Genomic DNA, 18,398 nt, shown 5'->3' on the forward strand with positions numbered 1-18,398 from the left:
TCCTCTGTAATCACCACTGAGGGATTCGGCGCCATTTTGTGAAACGTATTACAAAGTAGATATGTTCATGCATAAAAAACCTCATCTGTGAAGCGTGTCGCTGTCTGATAGCGTCAGAATGAGCTGAGGATTTTGCTCTTCGTGCCCGTTGATGTCAATTTGCGAGAAAAGCCTCAGCGCAGTGGGGTTGGAGAATCAACACTTCGAGACAAAGCCAAAGACAGGTTAGCTGTTACTCTCTACCCTGCTAGGACTCATCATACATCAGAGCAGCTTTTCCCAATGATCAGCGTCAAGTCCAATCTTCTGTCATCAAGCCTCACGTCTGTGCTGGGTTAAAAGCCAGCGAAACGGAAAGAGAGACGAGAGAGAAATGTCTGAAAAAACCCATGAGTTTCTGAGCTTGTTGAGGGAGTGAAAGAGTGACATGTGCGTGTACATCTGTGGGAGAATAAGCGTGTTCACGTGTTTAAGAGACACAGAGAGAGAGAGAAGATGTGCAGATCTACAGAACAATGAAGCAGAAATGAATAAGACTCAAGAATGAAAAAGAAACACGTCTTAAATAGCATTTCTGTTTTTGGAAGCGGAATTAGCACCAATTTCCATCACAGCGTTTTGCATATTTACAGGAAGATGTCCAGACTGGTAAATTATTATTATCATTATTATTATTATTATTAGTCTGTAATTATGTCTTATTTTCTTGTAGCAGACAAAAGAAGTGATCATTTTGAAAGAAAAAAAAAACACATTTCTTTTGCTCATTAGGTTTACTAAAAATTCCAACGGCTTCCCAATACTCTCATCATCTCCTAGAAAGTAGAGGGGTCAAAGGTTACAGGCCAGGAGTATTGCCCTCTGATTGGTTCTGAGATGAGGTGATGATTCTATTTGCACTTGTTCCTTGTTCAGACTCGTGAGCTAAAAGTCTGTCATCATCCGAGTGGATGAACTCATAACCTCGGCAAAGCCTGCAAGTTTGCCCTCGTCCCCTAAGGGATCCGACGTTTAGAACGAGCTCAGACGGGCGAGACGTGTCAGTCAGGATTTTTTTTTTTAAACGAGTGGAACGTGGACTTCATTACGACCCGTCAACCTGGCAGTAATGCTGTCTGTTTTTCAGCAGAGAAAGACAAATTCTCAGACATGACCCACGGATATGAAACCAAAGATCAACGCTGAGAGGGTTGCATCATGATTGTACGAGTTTCCACAATTCCAGAACGTTCCTATTTGGTAAAACGGCTTAAACTGACGTTTCGTATCGAAAGTAACTGAGGGTCGCATCCAGAACAAGGAGTCAGAGAAAGTCTTGTAGTTTTTCTCATAGAATTCATATGAATTTTGTTGCTTTTGACACTCAAGCAAAGAAATCTAGTCTTGTCATAAAGTCAGCCAGTGACGACCTTGACCTCGTTTTTCCTCCATTTTGTAGACATGACTGTGCGAGATCTGATTTCATTTAGACCTTGTTGCTCAAAATAAAACACTCGTTTAAGCTGATCGGTCCAAAAAATCTCCGGCAATAAAAATAAACATTTCGTGAAAACGTTTTCATGAGTGTTTGTATTTATCATCGTGATGGAATTTAGGTTCTGAGCCTCGATTAGCTTCAAGGTCGTTCATACTGTCAAGTACAAAGCGCAGATCAGAAATCCTCTGCTTTTTTTACCGCTCTACTTTAGCAGCCTTGAACCAACGACGGCTAAGAGTGGCAGGGAGGAAATGAAGCTCATGTTAATAAAGAAGATCAGCATTTTCTCTTTATCTTATCTTAGTGGAAAGAAAAAAGGGAAGATGAGGAGGGAAAAAACACAACAGCATGAAAAAGAGGGAATTTTAGCAGAGAGGATGAGTGCTGTGTTTTCTGGTCAGCTTAGTGACTTCATTTAATGACTACAAATATAACAAATCTATGCTAACACATGCTGTGTGGTTTATTAGCGTGGTGTTGCTGCGGCTCTGAGACAGATAAACAGATAAACAGATGGATAAACAGATAAACAGATAGATAGATAGATAGATAGATAGATAGATAGATAGATAGATAGCTAGATAGATAGATAGATAGATAGATAGCTAGATAGATAGATAGATAGATAGATAGAGGAATGTATGGAAAATTGCCAGGCAGCAAAGTTTCCAGAGAAACAGGACATTTTGAAAAAATCCTGAAGCAAATCAGTGAAATATCCAACATACTGTACAGTCATGACAAGAGTTTAAAATCCATGACATATCGAGGACAAAAGAGAGAGAGAGAGAGAGAGAGAGAGAAAGAGAGAGACTCTACACATCTCCCAGCTCGAGGTCTTACCCGTCTGGATTTAATCTCCTTCACGTACAGAGGAAGAAGGAACTCGGAGACGCCTTCTAACCTCACGCCTTCTTTGGTCACGCGTAGATTACCCATCCCGTCCTGCAAAACAGAGAGGGAAGAATTTGGTGAGAGAGGAATAATCTCACCTCGGATTAGTGCAAAGACACGTATTATCCACTGCGGCGTGTTCTCCGCCTCGCTGGCGTTTCTGCTTTTCCGCCGTATTCCTGACTCACATCCGGCGTTCCCGGGATCAGCTCCGGATCCACCTCCACCCTGACCAGGATAAAGACATGCTGAAGACGAACGAATGAATGAATGAATGAATGAATATTGATTGTTAAAAATGGTTTATATTATATTATATTATATTATATTATATTATATTATATTATATGCATATTATTTGATTTTGACTATAATAACGATTTCTAAATTATCCACTAGTTTTTTTAAGCGCCACCTCAATTTTAAATTTTTTTCAAATTTCCCAAAGATTTTTATTTTTTTCTAGAGATCTCTACGAGCAAAAGTAATCCAGCAGGACGCATTAATCAGGGATAAGACAGTATTCTCCCGGTGCAGCATCATGTGTTATATGCATAATAAATAATTATCATAAATAATACAGTATATCTATTATTTATTATGACGTTTTCTCTTTAATAATTGACTAGTTTTTCGTAAACAAGTGATCGTTAAAAATAATAAATAATATATAATAAAAAGTAATATATTTAAGGTTTAAAATAAATAACAAATAAGATTTATAATAAATAATAGATGTATTTTTATTCTGTTTTTCTCCTACTCATTTCTTCTCTGCCTCTAAACTTCCTGTACTCGCTCAGCACTCGATCTTTACTAACACGATGAAGTCCTGCGCTACACGCTGTGTCTACACCGGGACGCGGAAAGTGAACGTGTTCAACTGAAATAAATAAAAACTAATACATCTAAATAAATCAAAACGGCTTGAGCACAAACCGAGAGCGAGAGCGAGAGAGTTTCATTCCGCCAGGGAATTTCATACCAGATTTAATAATCATAAACGTATCAGGAGGTCAGTCTTTATGTGAGTCGCTTAACAAACTGAGGTTAAGTGTGCAACCGGCTCGGACACACACACACTCACACACACACACACTCACACACACACACAGACACTGTGGATCGATACCTTATTGAATTCCAGCAACCTTCAGTGGCGCTGCTTTTAAAAATTTATGTAGTGGAACTGAGGAAACTAATGCACAGGGTGTCCTCACACACACACACACACACACACACACACACACACACACAGGGAGGTGAGGTAATGTACAGTGTATGGATTGATCTGACGGTCTGAGTGAGTGTTAAGTACATGTCTATCTACTGTGACTGAGCCTGATAACACACACACACACACACACACACAGACGGTGAGACACGAACTGTTTGAAGAGAGAGAAAGACAGAGAGAGATAAAGAGATAAAGAGAGACAGAGAGACAGAAATAGTGACAGATATATATAGAGACAGAGAGAGAGAGAGAGAGAGAGAGAGAGAGAATATAAAAAAAGAAAGAAGAAAGGAAAATGCAGGATGATGAAACATTCAAGAACTCACAGGAACCGAGAGAGAAAACATCACGCATGAAAGAAAGAGAAACACACCCACACAAACACACACACAAACACACACACACACACACACACACACAGTTCAGAAAATAATGACATATTTATTACATTGTAATAGCTGTATATTAGCAAAATTCATATGTAATATTAGCAATACTAATTGTTTTTTTTTATAATAAACCAGCTATACCTAACAAACAACAAGCCATCCGCACACACACACACACACACACACACACACACACACACACACACACACACACACACGCAAATATCAAATCTGTTTCATATAGATGACTAATGCAGCATTTCCTGTTTTCATTTTCTCTCGCTACAAAAAATCATTTTAATGAGACCTAAAGAAAATGCTCTCCTTGCATGCGCACACACACCTACACACACACACATACACACCCACACACATACACACACACACATACACACACACACAGACACACAATCTGTCCTTTTGCTCCTTCGACCCATGACATTGAAAGTTAATAAACTATCTCGGAGCAATCGTTCAAACGCGAGCCGTTATTCATCAAATCCATAATAAGGCGAGTGAACGGAAGGCGTGCGTAACTGATTGCTTCAACCTTAATGTCACTCGCTTCGTAAAACTTCATTTCCTAAACGATACGGGAAAGGAGCTTGGCGTGGAGTGGACTCATCCGGACGCTCCGTCTCGCCCACGCACCATTTTCAGTGTGATGATGTCATCAGGACACAAGGACTAACACTGATCATGAGTTACACCACAGTGCTCCTGAACGCTGGATTGGGATTGGTCAGAAGGTGTTGATTAATTTTCTAGAACAGCAGCTCTGACAGGAGTGTATTGTAAATCACAGGTTTATATTAATGCGCTCGTTCTAACAGGTTATCGTTTCCATAGTAACAGCTCATTCACAGGGACTCGTAGACGTATTTTTTGTTTTCTTAATTTCTATAAATGAAGTGTAGAGACTGTATTTCTTGCCTAATTGTACTGTGCACAAAGATTTTTTTTTGTTTTGTTTTGACTGTATCTCCTTCCTTCTTCTTCGGTCTCTCTCCCTCCATCTTTTGTCATCTTATCTCACTCTCCGTCTCCTTCTTTCTCTCTCGTTCAGAGCCCTTAACACCAATCAGGATCTGAAAGGTAGCATCCCCCAGGGGCTTGTGGGGTATCGTTCGCCAAATGGAGGCTGACCGCCAGCGTAAATTGAGTCAGAAAAGGCTTTCAGGAGAAAATGGAGGGAAATGGATAGCCACGTAATTCCTGACACGTTTATTTTATCTACTGCTGGTCTCCTTGGTGGCAGATGGTGGATATTACGGGCTACAAGGCTGAAGAGGCCATGGGGAGATGTTTTTTCTTTTCTGTTGGTAATCACAACGGGACAGTTTTGCCCTCTGAATCAGCATCAGCACACATTTACTCGTGTCTCGTAGCAAAGCTGCTTTCCATCATAGGCAGCTGTTCTGAAAGCAACACCTCCGTAATGCTGTAACAGGCTGTTTATCTGTCCTTGTGAGCACCAGAAATTGCACAAATGCATGGTACTGAAAGCACATTTTCGCCTCAGCAGCTGCCATATTATGGTCTCACACATATACCTCCATTGCTACTTTTGGTACATTTTGGGCTCCCAAACATTGAATTACTACCCAAAAGCAAATCTTTGTTTTTCTTATGTATGCTTTCTGATCTGCTAAGAAAAATTACAAATAAATCACTCTCTTCCCATACTTCCGAACCTGTGGGCTTTGAACCCTGAAATGTTTTAAACATTGAGAATTTACAGATGTGTTCATCCTCCATGCCAACTTTTTTGTTTCTCCTTTTCCTTCCTCTCACTCAACCCTGAGCCCAGTCCCCAAAAAGGGTTTTAACTGTACCTCTGAGGGCACAATACGCCATACGCTTACATCCTTACTTTTATATCTTTAGCGACTGAGAAAAGTGACTGAACCTTAAAGACCAGTGTTGTATCCTAGAGAGTACATTTTCTCTGTTTGAACCTTAAGGAACCTATCCTGATTCTTACAAGCTTCTTCTGCCTTCCACAAACCCACAAAATCCTGCTCGCATCCTGAGGTCTACAAGCTCCTACTCTGAACCACATCCCACTTTTGAAATTTCAAAGTAAGAAAATATCCTGCTCTCAGTCTAAGCTCTGCAATCTTCTACTACCATCCAAATCCCACTCCTGACTGCTGCACTCTAACTGAGGTCTACAAACAAACAGATCTCACCAACTGATCCCACTCCTGCCATTCTGAGGCTCACAATCTCCTCTCGTTGTAAGATCTACAGTCTTTGGCTCCTATCATTATCTCAGTCCTGCAATCTTGAGGCTCCAAATCTCCTGCTCCCAATCTAAGCTTTACAAGCTCCTACTACCAACATTGTTAGGGCCACAAACTCCTTCCCTCATCCAGAGATCTACAGATTCCTATTCCCAACCAGATCCCACTCCTGCTATCCTGGGGCTCAAATTCTCCTGCTCTCCTTCTGAGGTCTTACCAACCAGACCACTCGTAAGGTCTACAATCATCTGCTCCTATCTCAACCCCACTTCTATCATCCTGAGGCTCACAACATTCTGCTCATGATCTAAGTTCTACAAGCTCATACTGCTAACAATACTCTACCTACTCCTGATATCCTGAGGGGCACAAAAATCCTGCATGCAGCCTGGACTCTACAACCTCCTATTCCCAACAGTCCTTCCATCCTGTGAGCCAGAATGTTCTGCTTCTGCCCCAAAGCCTTTAATTTTTTGCTCCTATCCAGACTATAATCCTGCCATCCTGAGGGACACAAAATCTTCCCATTCTGAGGACTACAAGTTTCTGCTTCTTTGTCCTTGACTGATTTATGAATTCTGACCAACCTGCCACCTTTACCTACATTTTATTGATTTCAGTGATAAGTAGATGATAATTAGATAACTACCACCATGGAAGTGTTTTTTTGTTTGTTTGTTTTTTTCCCCATAGTTGCTCTTGGCTTGTTTGCTAGGGAGTTAAACCTCTGACTCATCACCTAATTATTAGCCTTTCATGAGCTTTGTCAAGTGTGTTAGAAAAGAAAAAAAACAGTAAAATATGCAGCAAACTGCAATAACTCATTCATGCATATGTGTATTTCATGCTCCGTAAGGAAATCTGTGCTAGAAATTTCTGTAGGCAACAGCCAACTGGGACGCTTTCTTTTCCAGGAAAGGAAAGGTCAAAATAAAGACAAAGATTGGTAAGACAAAGAGACTCACTCACCACTGTGAAGTTCATGACCTTCAGGATCCAGATGGTGAGTGCAAGGTTGACAATCATGGTGACAAGGAGGAGGAGGATGAAGAAGTAGAGACAGCGTTTACGCCAACCGTAGATGCCCACTGGGTATGGAGCAGGGCAACCCGGCCTCTGCAGGGCGCTCGGCTGGGACGCGAGAATATACTGCTCCTGCGTCATCTAAAGAGAGATGAGAGAAAGAGAGAGAATATTATTAAAGGCATAGTCCTGATTTAGTTGGCATATACACAGTAGACGACTGTTCTATTTTAGTGGTGAGAAGGTTGTGAGTTCAAGTGCAACCGCAATCTTCAAGTGCTCAGTGCTTGGTTTAATTTCTAGCTCACTGGTGAATCTCATGGAATGAAAGTTAATGTGATGGAACAAACATCACATTAATGTATTAATGTAAATATGCATGAGCCAACTCTGTGAATGCTTAGATAAGGTTATTAATGATTGAGGTTAAGATGAAGGGAGTTGTATCATTACAATACTAAAGAATATTGTGTCATCTGTGTCATCATGTCTGTGTTATCTGTCGAGACTAATTTGATTAAAATAGTTTTCGAAACATCAATAGTTCATGAATAAATGAATAGAATAAATAAATGGACTTGGTTATGAATAATATGAATAAAAAAACAAGCCCTAGCCCAAAAAACAACTATTTCTATGAATTCCATGCTGGATAGGATGCAATCTCAAAAACAATGCAGGATCATGATTGGTCTTGTCCATCTCAATCGAACAAAAGAAAAAGTAACTTTGCTACTGTAATGTACAGTAGTGGAAGGCAGGATGCAAGTCCATGAAACACAGCAGGGGTCAAGAAACAGGAAGATGCAGTTATCACAAGCATTTCCAAATCCATAGGTCAGATAAACCTGAAGTAGAACGCAAATAACGAACCCTTGGTAACACAAGAAAGCTAATTAAGGGCTCAAACACAGAACAGGTGCACACATTAGGATAACAAACCAATGACATGACAGGGGCAGAGACAGGACCAAAGACAAAAAAGGCACATAGAAAAACACAAACACAAGAACACGGTGTAATAACAAACACCTGCAGCACACTGACGGGGGAAGTCATGACAGCAACGCTTTACTACATACAATATATTCATAACTGAAGTAAAATTTCTTTACTCTCTTAAAGATCTCACCCAGAATTTGTACGAAAGAAGTTATAATTAATGCTGCGAGTGCTCCACTCTTCATTCTAACCTCAACCAATTGTAGCTTGACATATAAATCCACTTGTAGGGATTTGCGATTGTGAGACACTGTTGACTTCTTACTGAACGGTACTTAACTCATTATGGTTTACACTTGTGCTCTGTGCTGCGATACTCTTGAAAACTCATGGCTGAGCGTTGAAATGATTTAAAGAATGCGGTGTGTGAGAAAGAAAAAGACAGCACATATGCAAGTAAGAGAGCAAAGAGAGAAGAGAGAGAGAGAGAGAGAGAGAGAGAGAGAGAGAGGTGAAGGACTTAAACTCTGCTGCAGGCAGTTTGTTCAAGTCATTCTCTACACTCACTCTACACACCTGCAATCGTTCTCCTTTAACCTTAAAATGAATGAACATTCTTGAAGGACTATAATGTATATTAGAGATTACCGAGTAGATTACAGATCACCGTTAGTGCCTGATGTACTGCTCATATAGATCACTGCACTCTTTTTAAAAATAGCAAGAGGGTGATGGTAAAGGAGGACGACATGGAGGCTCAAAAAATCAGCAGGTGCTGCAATGTATTTCTGCATGTCTTGTATATCTTTTATGAAAACAGAATAAGGTGCCAGAGTACACGTTTTCACCAGAGAATAACTGATTTGTTTTCCAGGTCAACTCTGTTCACTTTGAAATGTTTTTCATATTTGGATTAATGGATATTCATGAAATAAATAAAACTGCCTATTTCATTGCATATCAAAACCAAAACCAAAACAAAATAAAAAGATGGTTTCTTATTTTCATTTTGAAATGAAAAACAGAAAAACACAACATACACGGGCCAATGAATCTTCATTTATTTTTTCAAATGTAGTTGTGAAAAAAAAGCTCTAACCAAAAACTCCGCTGCTCAACTCGTCTGTTTTTTCTCCTAGTTGGCTTCTTATGAATATGAAGTCGTGAGACCATTTCAGCGTGAAGTGTGTGCTAGTTCCATACATATTCATGGTGTGTGAATCAATGCGTGTGGGTGTGAAAGAGTTTGGAGGAGTTATTAATTGTTCATAGCCATTTGGAAGCAACAGGTCACACGCTTTCTCTCTCTCTCTCATTCTCTCTCTCTTTCCCTCCCTCTCATTTTGCCTGAAGTCTTTCGCCTCTATAAATATCCTGCATTAGGAAAGCAGAAATACAGCTCTTTTTCTTCCCCTACCTCCTCTGCCCTCGACTCCCACTCACTCTCGATCGGTAGTGTTTTCTCAGGCCAGGCAACTTCTACTTGTGCCTTTTGGAATCTGAAGTTATTTTTCCTCCTGTCACATTGCCAACTCTGCTATTTCTCTATTCTTTCCTTTTAGTGTAATACTTTCCTCCCTCATTTCTCAAATTGATCTGACAAGCAAAAGATCTATCACTCTTCTCTAAAGCTCCCCTCGTTAAGGGCCTCTGGACCAAGCAGCTCACCTGAGCCTTCAATCAACTAGATTACAGCTGCTGACCGCACTGAAACTGTGTGTGTGTGCGTGTGTGTGTGTGTGCGTGTGTGTGTGTAAGAGTCCTCGTCTGCCTTGCCTGCATTTTTCTTTCCTAAGTAGCCAAGAGTGAAAAAGGCCTTCCATTATAAACCTATAGCTATTAGGTACGTTGCTTTGGGAATTACCACTGGAAAGTGGGCCATTTTGTCAGTCCATTTGGTCCTGAGTTCTTCTCCAATGCTAACGAGGGCTAAACTGACCTTGGTTATGTCTCCATGTTTCCATTTATAGGCAGCCAAAGAAAGGTACTCTCCTAGATGGGGTGCATCTAACAAAATGGATCTTTTGTCAGTCAAAATCCAGTGTAGTATTCAAGCAGCATATCGTCTGGATGCATTTCAGTTTGCTGTCAAGTCAAATCCAAGTCATCTAACCCTCACTAGAGATGCATCGATATCGATACTGATATCTCTACTGGTCTGATACTGTGCTTACGCGTAAAATAATGCTCCAATACCTGCTCCAAACATCTGATATCAGTGACATAAGCCTAATGTACGCTGTCATGCTAATGAACAGACGGCACAAAATGACAGCAATCTGAACTGTTGTGATGGCAATCAAAGCAAAGCAGACAGCAAACTGTGCTCTGTGAATACATCGAGGAGGCACCTTCCTACAATAAAAGTAACCTGATAAAAGATAAACCATCTTAAACATAAAACCCAGGACAAGGAGTTCTTCGCTAGCAGCACACATCAGCAACCAACACTACAGCAAACACTGGCTAGGTGAGAAATAAATGTCTACACACAACACTAGGTGAGTGAAAATAACAGCTCTTATGTTTCAGTATGTAATTCTTGATAATCAGCCACTGTCAGTCTTTGACAACATGGGATTCTTATGCAAACAAAAATGTACTTTACTTATAGCTGTACAGAAGCACTTTTCCCAAGGTGAAACAAAACCCACGATTATCCACTGCAACCCTACTCCAGCCAAGCTAACTAATGTAGCTAGCTAATGCACTTCATTTAAATTAACTCTCTATACATTATTAAGAACGAGCCTAATAGCCTAAGTGCATGAACATGCACATGTGTGCTTTTCATGGGCATTGTTTAAACCAGGGGAAACATAACATGACCACCCTGATTGTTTAATACTAAGTAAGTTACACAATTTGTTATTTTAACTCGTCTGAAAAAAAAACTGTAGTGATGCATCCTTATTCAGAACCAAGTCTAAGGTTTCTAAGCTCCTACTCAAACCATGTCCAAGACAAGTCCCGAATGGAGTTTTGGGAAGGGAAGAGGTAAGGCTCTTTCTACGTTAACCAGAGGCCTAGATTCTAGGTCTAGATCACTATTTAATCTTGAAGAAGCAGCTAGTTTCATCATATTTATGCTGGTCATATATGGTAATACAAGATTCAATTCCACATTAAGACCCAAGTAACATTGTCAGAGGGAAGTTCACTAGCAGCAAGTTAGCCATTTTGCCACAGCAGTTTGTTCCCTGAGTCCTCAATCACAAGGGCAATATGTACTGTGAATCTGTCCCAAATCTTATATTTGCTCTTTCAGGCCACCTGCCAAGGCCATTAGGTTCCAATGCAAGGTCCATGACCAACAAGACTGACTGATTTTTCCCATACAAGCACAATATTTTAGTGAAACCGTTTATCCTCAAGTAAGAAACACTCAAGTCCAAGTCAAGTGTGAAGACAGCCATGTTCACATCCATTTCCCTAAGCTGCTGCTCAAACCAATTCCAAATCAACTCCCAAATGGTGTCCCAAGTTAAAGCCCTAGTCTCATAAGCTCGAATCCAAGTGGAGCTTCATGTCATAGATAAATGAGTTTGTCAAGTCAAGAAACTTGTGTCTTCATTTAGTTCATGACTCAAGTACTAAAAAACTGTTCTGTATTCAAGCCACTTATCCTCAAGTTCAGGTCTCTGGGCCTCTCTTGTTGAGTATCAAGGAAGCCGGTCTCAAGTCCAAGTCAAGACACAAGTCAACTCCTCTTAAGTCTAAGTCTGGTTTTAAGGCATGATTTCAAGTTTGAGTCGAGTCTCTAGTCAACTCCCCTTAAGTCCAATCAATCTCAAATCCATGCTGAGTATCAAGGCAACCGCTCTCAAGTCCAAGCCCGGTCAGCTTCATTTAAGTCAGACGCTTTCAAGTGTGAGTCTCAAGTCAGCTTCCCTTAAGTCCAGTTCAGCTCTTAAAACAATTTCAAGTCCAAGTCAAGTCTGAAGTCAGCCAAATCCAAGTCAAATCCAAGTCAAATCCAATTCAAGTACCAAGTTAGTCTCTCTAATGTCCAAGTCAGTTCTCAAGGCAGCTCAGCTGAATCAGCTGCTCTAAAATCCAAGTATCAAGTTAGTCCTTCTTATTAGTAATTCAGGCTTCAAATCGTCTAACCCTCACAGCCAGGTCATGTCCAATGTCCCTAAACTGCCAGTCAAACCCAGTCTTAATCAAGTCCCATATAGTGTCTCAAGTTAAAGCCCAGGTTTCATAAGTTCAAACCCAAGTTAGCTGATAGATAAATGACTTCATGAAGATATAGGACATAAAAATTTTCATTTCTTAGTCATTCTTAAGTGTAAGTCTGGAACTCAGTTAAATCATCAGTCAAAACACCACGTCACAAAACAATATCAATTAATAATAAAAAGAGGACAATTATTGTGAAAGAAGAATTGATGGATCACTGGGTTCCCAGGTGAAAATCACAAAATCCCTTAATCTCTGTATGTCTTTGTAAGATGTTCTGAACATTCATCTTCTTTAGTTGGAAAAAGTCAAAGGGCTTAAACAATCTGAATTAAAATTACAAAAATGTACGCATGTGTGTACCTAGCAGGAGAGACGAGATCCTCCACACAAGGCAAACAAGGCTGGAAAATATCACACAGCCTTCCGTGCTTTCTCTGAATCAATAGCAGAATGATACTAGCTTCAGTTCTGCATGTCGAACTTGTGAGTGCCCAGGCGCTAACTCTGAGTGGAATTAACAAATCGATACATCATTTAAAAAAGGTCATAGAAGCCAGGAACATAATTTAATGCAGGGCAGCCGGCAGCGGAAGATTTACAGCTAATTAAACAGTGCCATCACTGAACAGGCTCTTTGCAGCCACAGGTATCTCCATCAAGTTTCATCTGTAGTCGCAGAGAGTATGTGGTATGATGTATGATTGGGCTGGGACCAAACCAGACTTTTGACAGATATTAACATAATTTTTCCTGCTCTGACACACTTAGAGTAGTTTGGAATCTAATTATCCAACATGAGGTTGTACAAAATTTGACTGAACTTTTTTGAGAATGAAGTTGTAAGTAAGTCTATGATTACTAACCCTCTCCCGTACACTCACCTTAATTTTACATATGACAGATACTTAGGTATCTACAAATGCAAGACTCCGCTATATTGTTGAAAAAAGGAGTATTAAGTTAAACATGAAGTTGACCAAGCAGAGAACAGTTGGTGACTAGGATGGGGATTGGGAGTCCCATTAAACCAATATTCTCCGACTTTAGAACTGCTAAACCAGCCATGGCCCTTCAGATCCAATCATCTCTGACATTCAATGAAATTATTCTTGGTTGTGATTGCCAGATTGATCTTATTAGCTAATTAGACCATTATTGGTTAAAAGGGTACACATATGGATATATCTATGGGATAAAGTGAGCCAGAATGGTCAGGAATGGTGCTTTGGCACCCTCAGTAACTTCGGGAGGCTAAAATTGTGAGGTTTCTGCTTGATGGACAGCAGAAACCAATTTCACAGAAACAGTAAGGTCCATGTTCATCTAACAGCCCATGTTTCTCTCAGCTAACTTGTAAAGATATACAGCACATACCTTTATTTAGGTCCTCATCATGTCCAAATTTCTTTATCAGATTACATGTAAATGTAGCTAGCTTGTTGACTTAGGTTAGCTAGCTAGCTAGCCAGCGGTATAATAGTCCATGGTATCATCAACAAGAAAGCAGATTGCATGCAGCATCTTTGTGGAAAGAATAAGGCTAAATCATTATAAGCACCTCGAGGGTGCCTAAATATGATGGTCCCATGCGGTTGTGAAGTGATTATGAATATTATATGAATTAATGAAAAGGTGACGATCCAGCTCCGTCTTGTTGGACTGAGTGCTAGCTTTGAGCTAGCATTGTTAGAGATGACCACTTTAATACTTTCCACCTTTCAGTATCAATAAACCTACTTCGTTTTTTTGTATAAATGCATCATGACTCAGATTTTTGTAAAAATGTTTGGAGACAAAGTGTCAACACTGTCAAACCTGGTTGTGGAAAATATTTCTTTTTTCTATCTTCAGTATAAATGACTGTGTATTCATGAATGAACTGATGGGCACTTTGACAACAAATGAAGCAAGTTTAACCGGTAAATCATTGGCATTTTCTGTAAAGGCAGTCCATTTTCCACACGAATAAAAACCAAGCGGTGGAAATATTACACAGCTGAATGACTGCTGCTCCCCACAGTGCTGTTTTCTGTGTTAAAGAGAGGATGATGAGGATGGAGGCGACAGCTGCATGTCTCCACTACAGTGTTTGCGGCACGCTTCACACATGAAGTCACAGCGACGGCAACAGCAAATCAGCAGCTGGGAAAACACGCATTAGCAAGCACTGCTTGAGGGAAACGGGTGCACGTATTTGGTCTATTCCACCTTAGAGAAAACAAACAGAAGGCAACAGTTGGTGAGGTTTAGAGCCTTAGCGAAGAAGCATAAATCATCGTTATATCTACTATTCAACTCAAAGTAAATAGTGTTTACTATGCTAATAAACAACAGATTGGTAAAACTTTGAGCTAATTAAATGATTTGCCAGGATTTGGTCCACCAATTATTTCAGGAAAGTCTTGATAATAATTCTCAGGAAGTTTAAACACAAAGACATCTGGCTCAACAGAAGTACAACATAGGTAAATTACCGGAAGAACACGGTTCCTGCCAAATAAGTTCCCATGAGGCAAAACTAACGAATCACAGTTATTGTCGGCCATCGGTGGTGCCCCGTGTGAGGAGCGCACTGTAACAGTCAGAGGTGAAGCTTCAGCTTTGACATCTTCACGATAGAGAAGAGTTCACGCTTTGCAGTTTCTCTGTAACATCACAAACTTTTGTCTTGTTTCATGTACGTTCCACAACATTAAAATACTGAAATACTGAGTTGGAGTTTTGCCAGAGGAAGAACATTAACACTTTCTTCTCTACAGCTAGAAATCTCCACCTCCTTTCACCATCGTCCAACAGGAATCTGCTTTTGCTTTTATTTGCAGAGTGTCTCTGCCAGAAGGGTCTAGATTTATTGACTTTCGTTCATGTCTTCCTGGTTTCCTCTTGTGTGTTGATTTATTTGTGTTCACGACGCAGCGTGTGTGTTGATGAAGAGCCAAACAGCGCCTAGCATTCTGTCCCACTAGCAGGGGAAGCTGATGAGGCAGCCAATTGTAGGCATGTTCAGGGACTAGTGCTAAAAAAAGAACAGACGGTAATGGAAAATACACCAGCATGTCGCCATGTCTACAGGATAGATCCTAATTTCTAACATGGTAGCAGACGAAACACACACACACACACACACACACACACCACTCCCCACTCTCCTCTGGCTTGTCAGTCATAGCAGTGGCCATGTTGATGTCTCCTAAGCGTGGTCTGTTTTCGTGGTTAGTAAAAGGTCGTCTCCGCTTGCGTACAAGTAGAGACAAACATTACATGCTTCAGCGGAGACACCTGCCACAGCCCAGAGGTGTTTATTCTTTTACACACACACAGAATTTTTATTAAAGTGCAAAGCGGTAGAGCAGATAATCAGAATGTCATTGTTGCTGTAGAAGTAAAATATTATAGTAAAGGACATAATGTCATATTGACATTATACTGTATCACACACACACACACACACACACAAAGCAACTCTTCTTTTTGTTTCTTTTTCTTGGTTTCTTTTTTCCCCAGAGTTCAATAGTTCCTGTTTTGAGCAGTTAGTGAAGAAGCTTTTGTACTGGACCATAAAGGTCTATACACTCATATCTCATACTGACAAGGACAAAACAACAAGCATGAAAAGCAGATCCAGCCTGACCTTCACCGCATCATGTGTGTGTGTGTGTGTGTGTGTGTGCGCTATGACAGGGTTCTTAGTTCAGATGTGATAAGAGAATAGACCACAGATCCATTCTTTAGGGGACAACATGAAATCAATGAGAGAGAGGGAGAGAGAGAGAGGGAGAGAGAGGGAGAGAGAGAGGTAGTGCGTAAATCTGTCCTACTGACAGAATCAGTACACACACACACACACACACACACACACACACAGAACCTGTGTGAATGAGTCTGCTTAAGAGTCTGCACTCATTCTGTCAGTGAGAGATTTACACACTCATCTACTGACCACTCTCACTCTTTCTTTCTTTCTTTCTTTCTTTCTTTCTTTCTGCATTGCAGTGTAAGATGATTTTAGGCTTTGTGTGTGTGTGTGTGTGTGTTAGGGATTGCATGACTACTCATTTTTAAAAACATGGTTGACTATTCGTCTTTTTCAGAGTTGATGTAAAAACTGATTATTTCTAGGCTGTTTATCTTGTTCAGTAAAAATGGCTTCACGCCGCACTTCAGTTAAAGCTGTACACAGGCTTTCACGGTACACATCTCGCTACAAAGTACTCCGACACCGCAAATTCCCAACGTTAGGACCTTGTTGCAAAGCCGATGTGGGGACATAACCTTGAGACATCTACAGTGAGAATTCGTTCACGTTGCGCAGCATTGTTGTTTAATGTTTTAGCTCATTCCTCTCGGCAGATCGTCATCAGTCCTTCTGATGGATATGATCCTCCGTAAATCTTCACTGGGATTCAGGTCAGGAGAAGACCATGCAAAGCCGTCTCGAGATATCCTGGCTGTATGTTGAGGTCGCTGTCTTGTTGAAACATCCATCTTCTCTCCAGGTGCTTGGCTGATGAGATTAACTTCTCCTCTACTATGTCCCAAAGACATGTAGTGCCCCAGTACCGTTTGCAGAGAAGCAGCCTCATAGCATGCTCCCACCACCATGCTTCACTGTAGGTATGGGTGTCTTGGTGTTCTTGGGATCTTATGCACAAACCTTCTTTCTCCAAACATGACAAGCTGAATTATGGCCAAAGGGTTCTATTTGGTGTTTCATCTGTTGTGTCGCCGCCAAAGAGTGTGGCTGATTTGGCTAAATGCTTGTGCATGGCGTCAGGCCGGTGCAGGCAGGCGTGGCGTGGTGGTGCTCCGGTAAGTGTGCTCTCTGCTGCTTTCAGGTCATCCTGCAACTCTTTTCAAGTGACTGCTGACTTCTCTCTTACCTTCATTATCATCAGTCTGAGAGCGCGGTGTGAAATCCAGCATGGCGCACACGTCCGGGGACGATTAGTGTCAGTCCATGTGATCAAATCAATGTACAGACAGGGATGTTTCCGGTTGTTCTTAGGCCCTGTTGCTGTGTCCATTCGATTGCGTAATAATGTCGTCCCTGAACTGACCTTCATGATGTTTGCTAGTTTTTGCGTAAAATCTCCAACCTATATATATATATATCTTGAGTTGATGTGTTGAAAGCAGGAAAATGGGCAAGCGTAAGGATGGGCACATCTCCAAAGCAGCAGGTCTTGTAGGGTTTTCCTGGTATGAAGTGGTTAGTGCCTACCAAACGTGGTCCCAAGGAAGGACAAAAGTTGTTTTTACTGACATTTTTACCTGTAATATTGTGTGTGATACATATGTGCCGTGGTGGTATGATTAACATAAAAGTGTCAACGGCCCGTTAGAGCAAAAAAATAAATAAATACAAAAGATTGTCCCAGCACAGAACTGACTTCATCTAGCGTGAAATATTTTCAGACTAACAGAATACATTTAGCTGCTTTCATTCTTTATCATCTGCCTCGCTAGCCGACATTCCTACTGCGCTGATGTGTGTGGTGGTGTGGGGTGTGGTGTGTGGGTGAGAGAGAGAGAGAGAGAGTGTACACACTGGGTCTCTGTGCCCGTCACTGGCACCATGATGGTTGGTACGAGCGACAGGGGAAAACCGCATATCAGTTAGGTCATGTGCTCAACAGTGAATGACCTACACACCCACACACACACTCACCCACTCACACCCACACACACACACACACCACACACACACACACACCCTCACCCCTCAATCAAGTGCTCTCCTGCTGGGTTGTCTCTCCACGTTAGCATGATGGTCAGGGGATCTTCGCGCTTTCATCACAGTTAGTACACAATCAATGTGGGACTGGCACTAAACCTTCTTCCTCCCTCTCTCTCACTCTCCCTCTCCTCTCTCTTCCTCTCTCGCTCTCTCTCTCTCTCTCTCTTCTCGCTCTCTCTCTCTCCTCGCCTCGTCTCTCGCTCTCTCCTCGCTCTCTCTCGCGCTCTCCTCTCTCTCTGTCTCTCTCTGTCTCTCTCTCTCGCCG

At 41.1% G+C, this 18,398-nt stretch overlaps 1 protein-coding gene across 3 annotated transcripts in view; it reads right to left on the reverse strand.

The window, feature by feature from the left end:
• LOC113547359 (zeta-sarcoglycan) overlaps nt 1-18,398 on the reverse strand; it is a 157,598-nt gene that overhangs the window by 61,212 nt on the left and 77,988 nt on the right. Inside the window, exons 1-4 of one of the 3 annotated variants that reach the window (XM_034301382.2) lie at nt 14,871-16,014; nt 14,389-14,604; nt 7,213-7,407; nt 2,321-2,422 (exon numbers count right to left, since the gene is read on the reverse strand). In XM_034301382.2, the coding sequence (XP_034157273.1) occupies nt 2,321-2,422; nt 7,213-7,407 (297 nt within the window). In that variant the 5' untranslated portion in view covers nt 14,389-14,604; nt 14,871-16,014. Of the gene's footprint in view, nt 1-2,320; nt 2,423-7,212; nt 7,408-14,388; nt 14,802-14,870; nt 16,015-18,398 lie in introns of those variants that run through there. The other 2 variants (XM_053231000.1, XM_034301381.2) reach the window with 2 other exon arrangements.

The sequence above is a fragment of the Pangasianodon hypophthalmus genome, chromosome 28, assembly GCF_027358585.1.
Source record: "Pangasianodon hypophthalmus isolate fPanHyp1 chromosome 28, fPanHyp1.pri, whole genome shotgun sequence".
NCBI lineage: Eukaryota > Metazoa > Chordata > Actinopteri > Siluriformes > Pangasiidae > Pangasianodon > Pangasianodon hypophthalmus.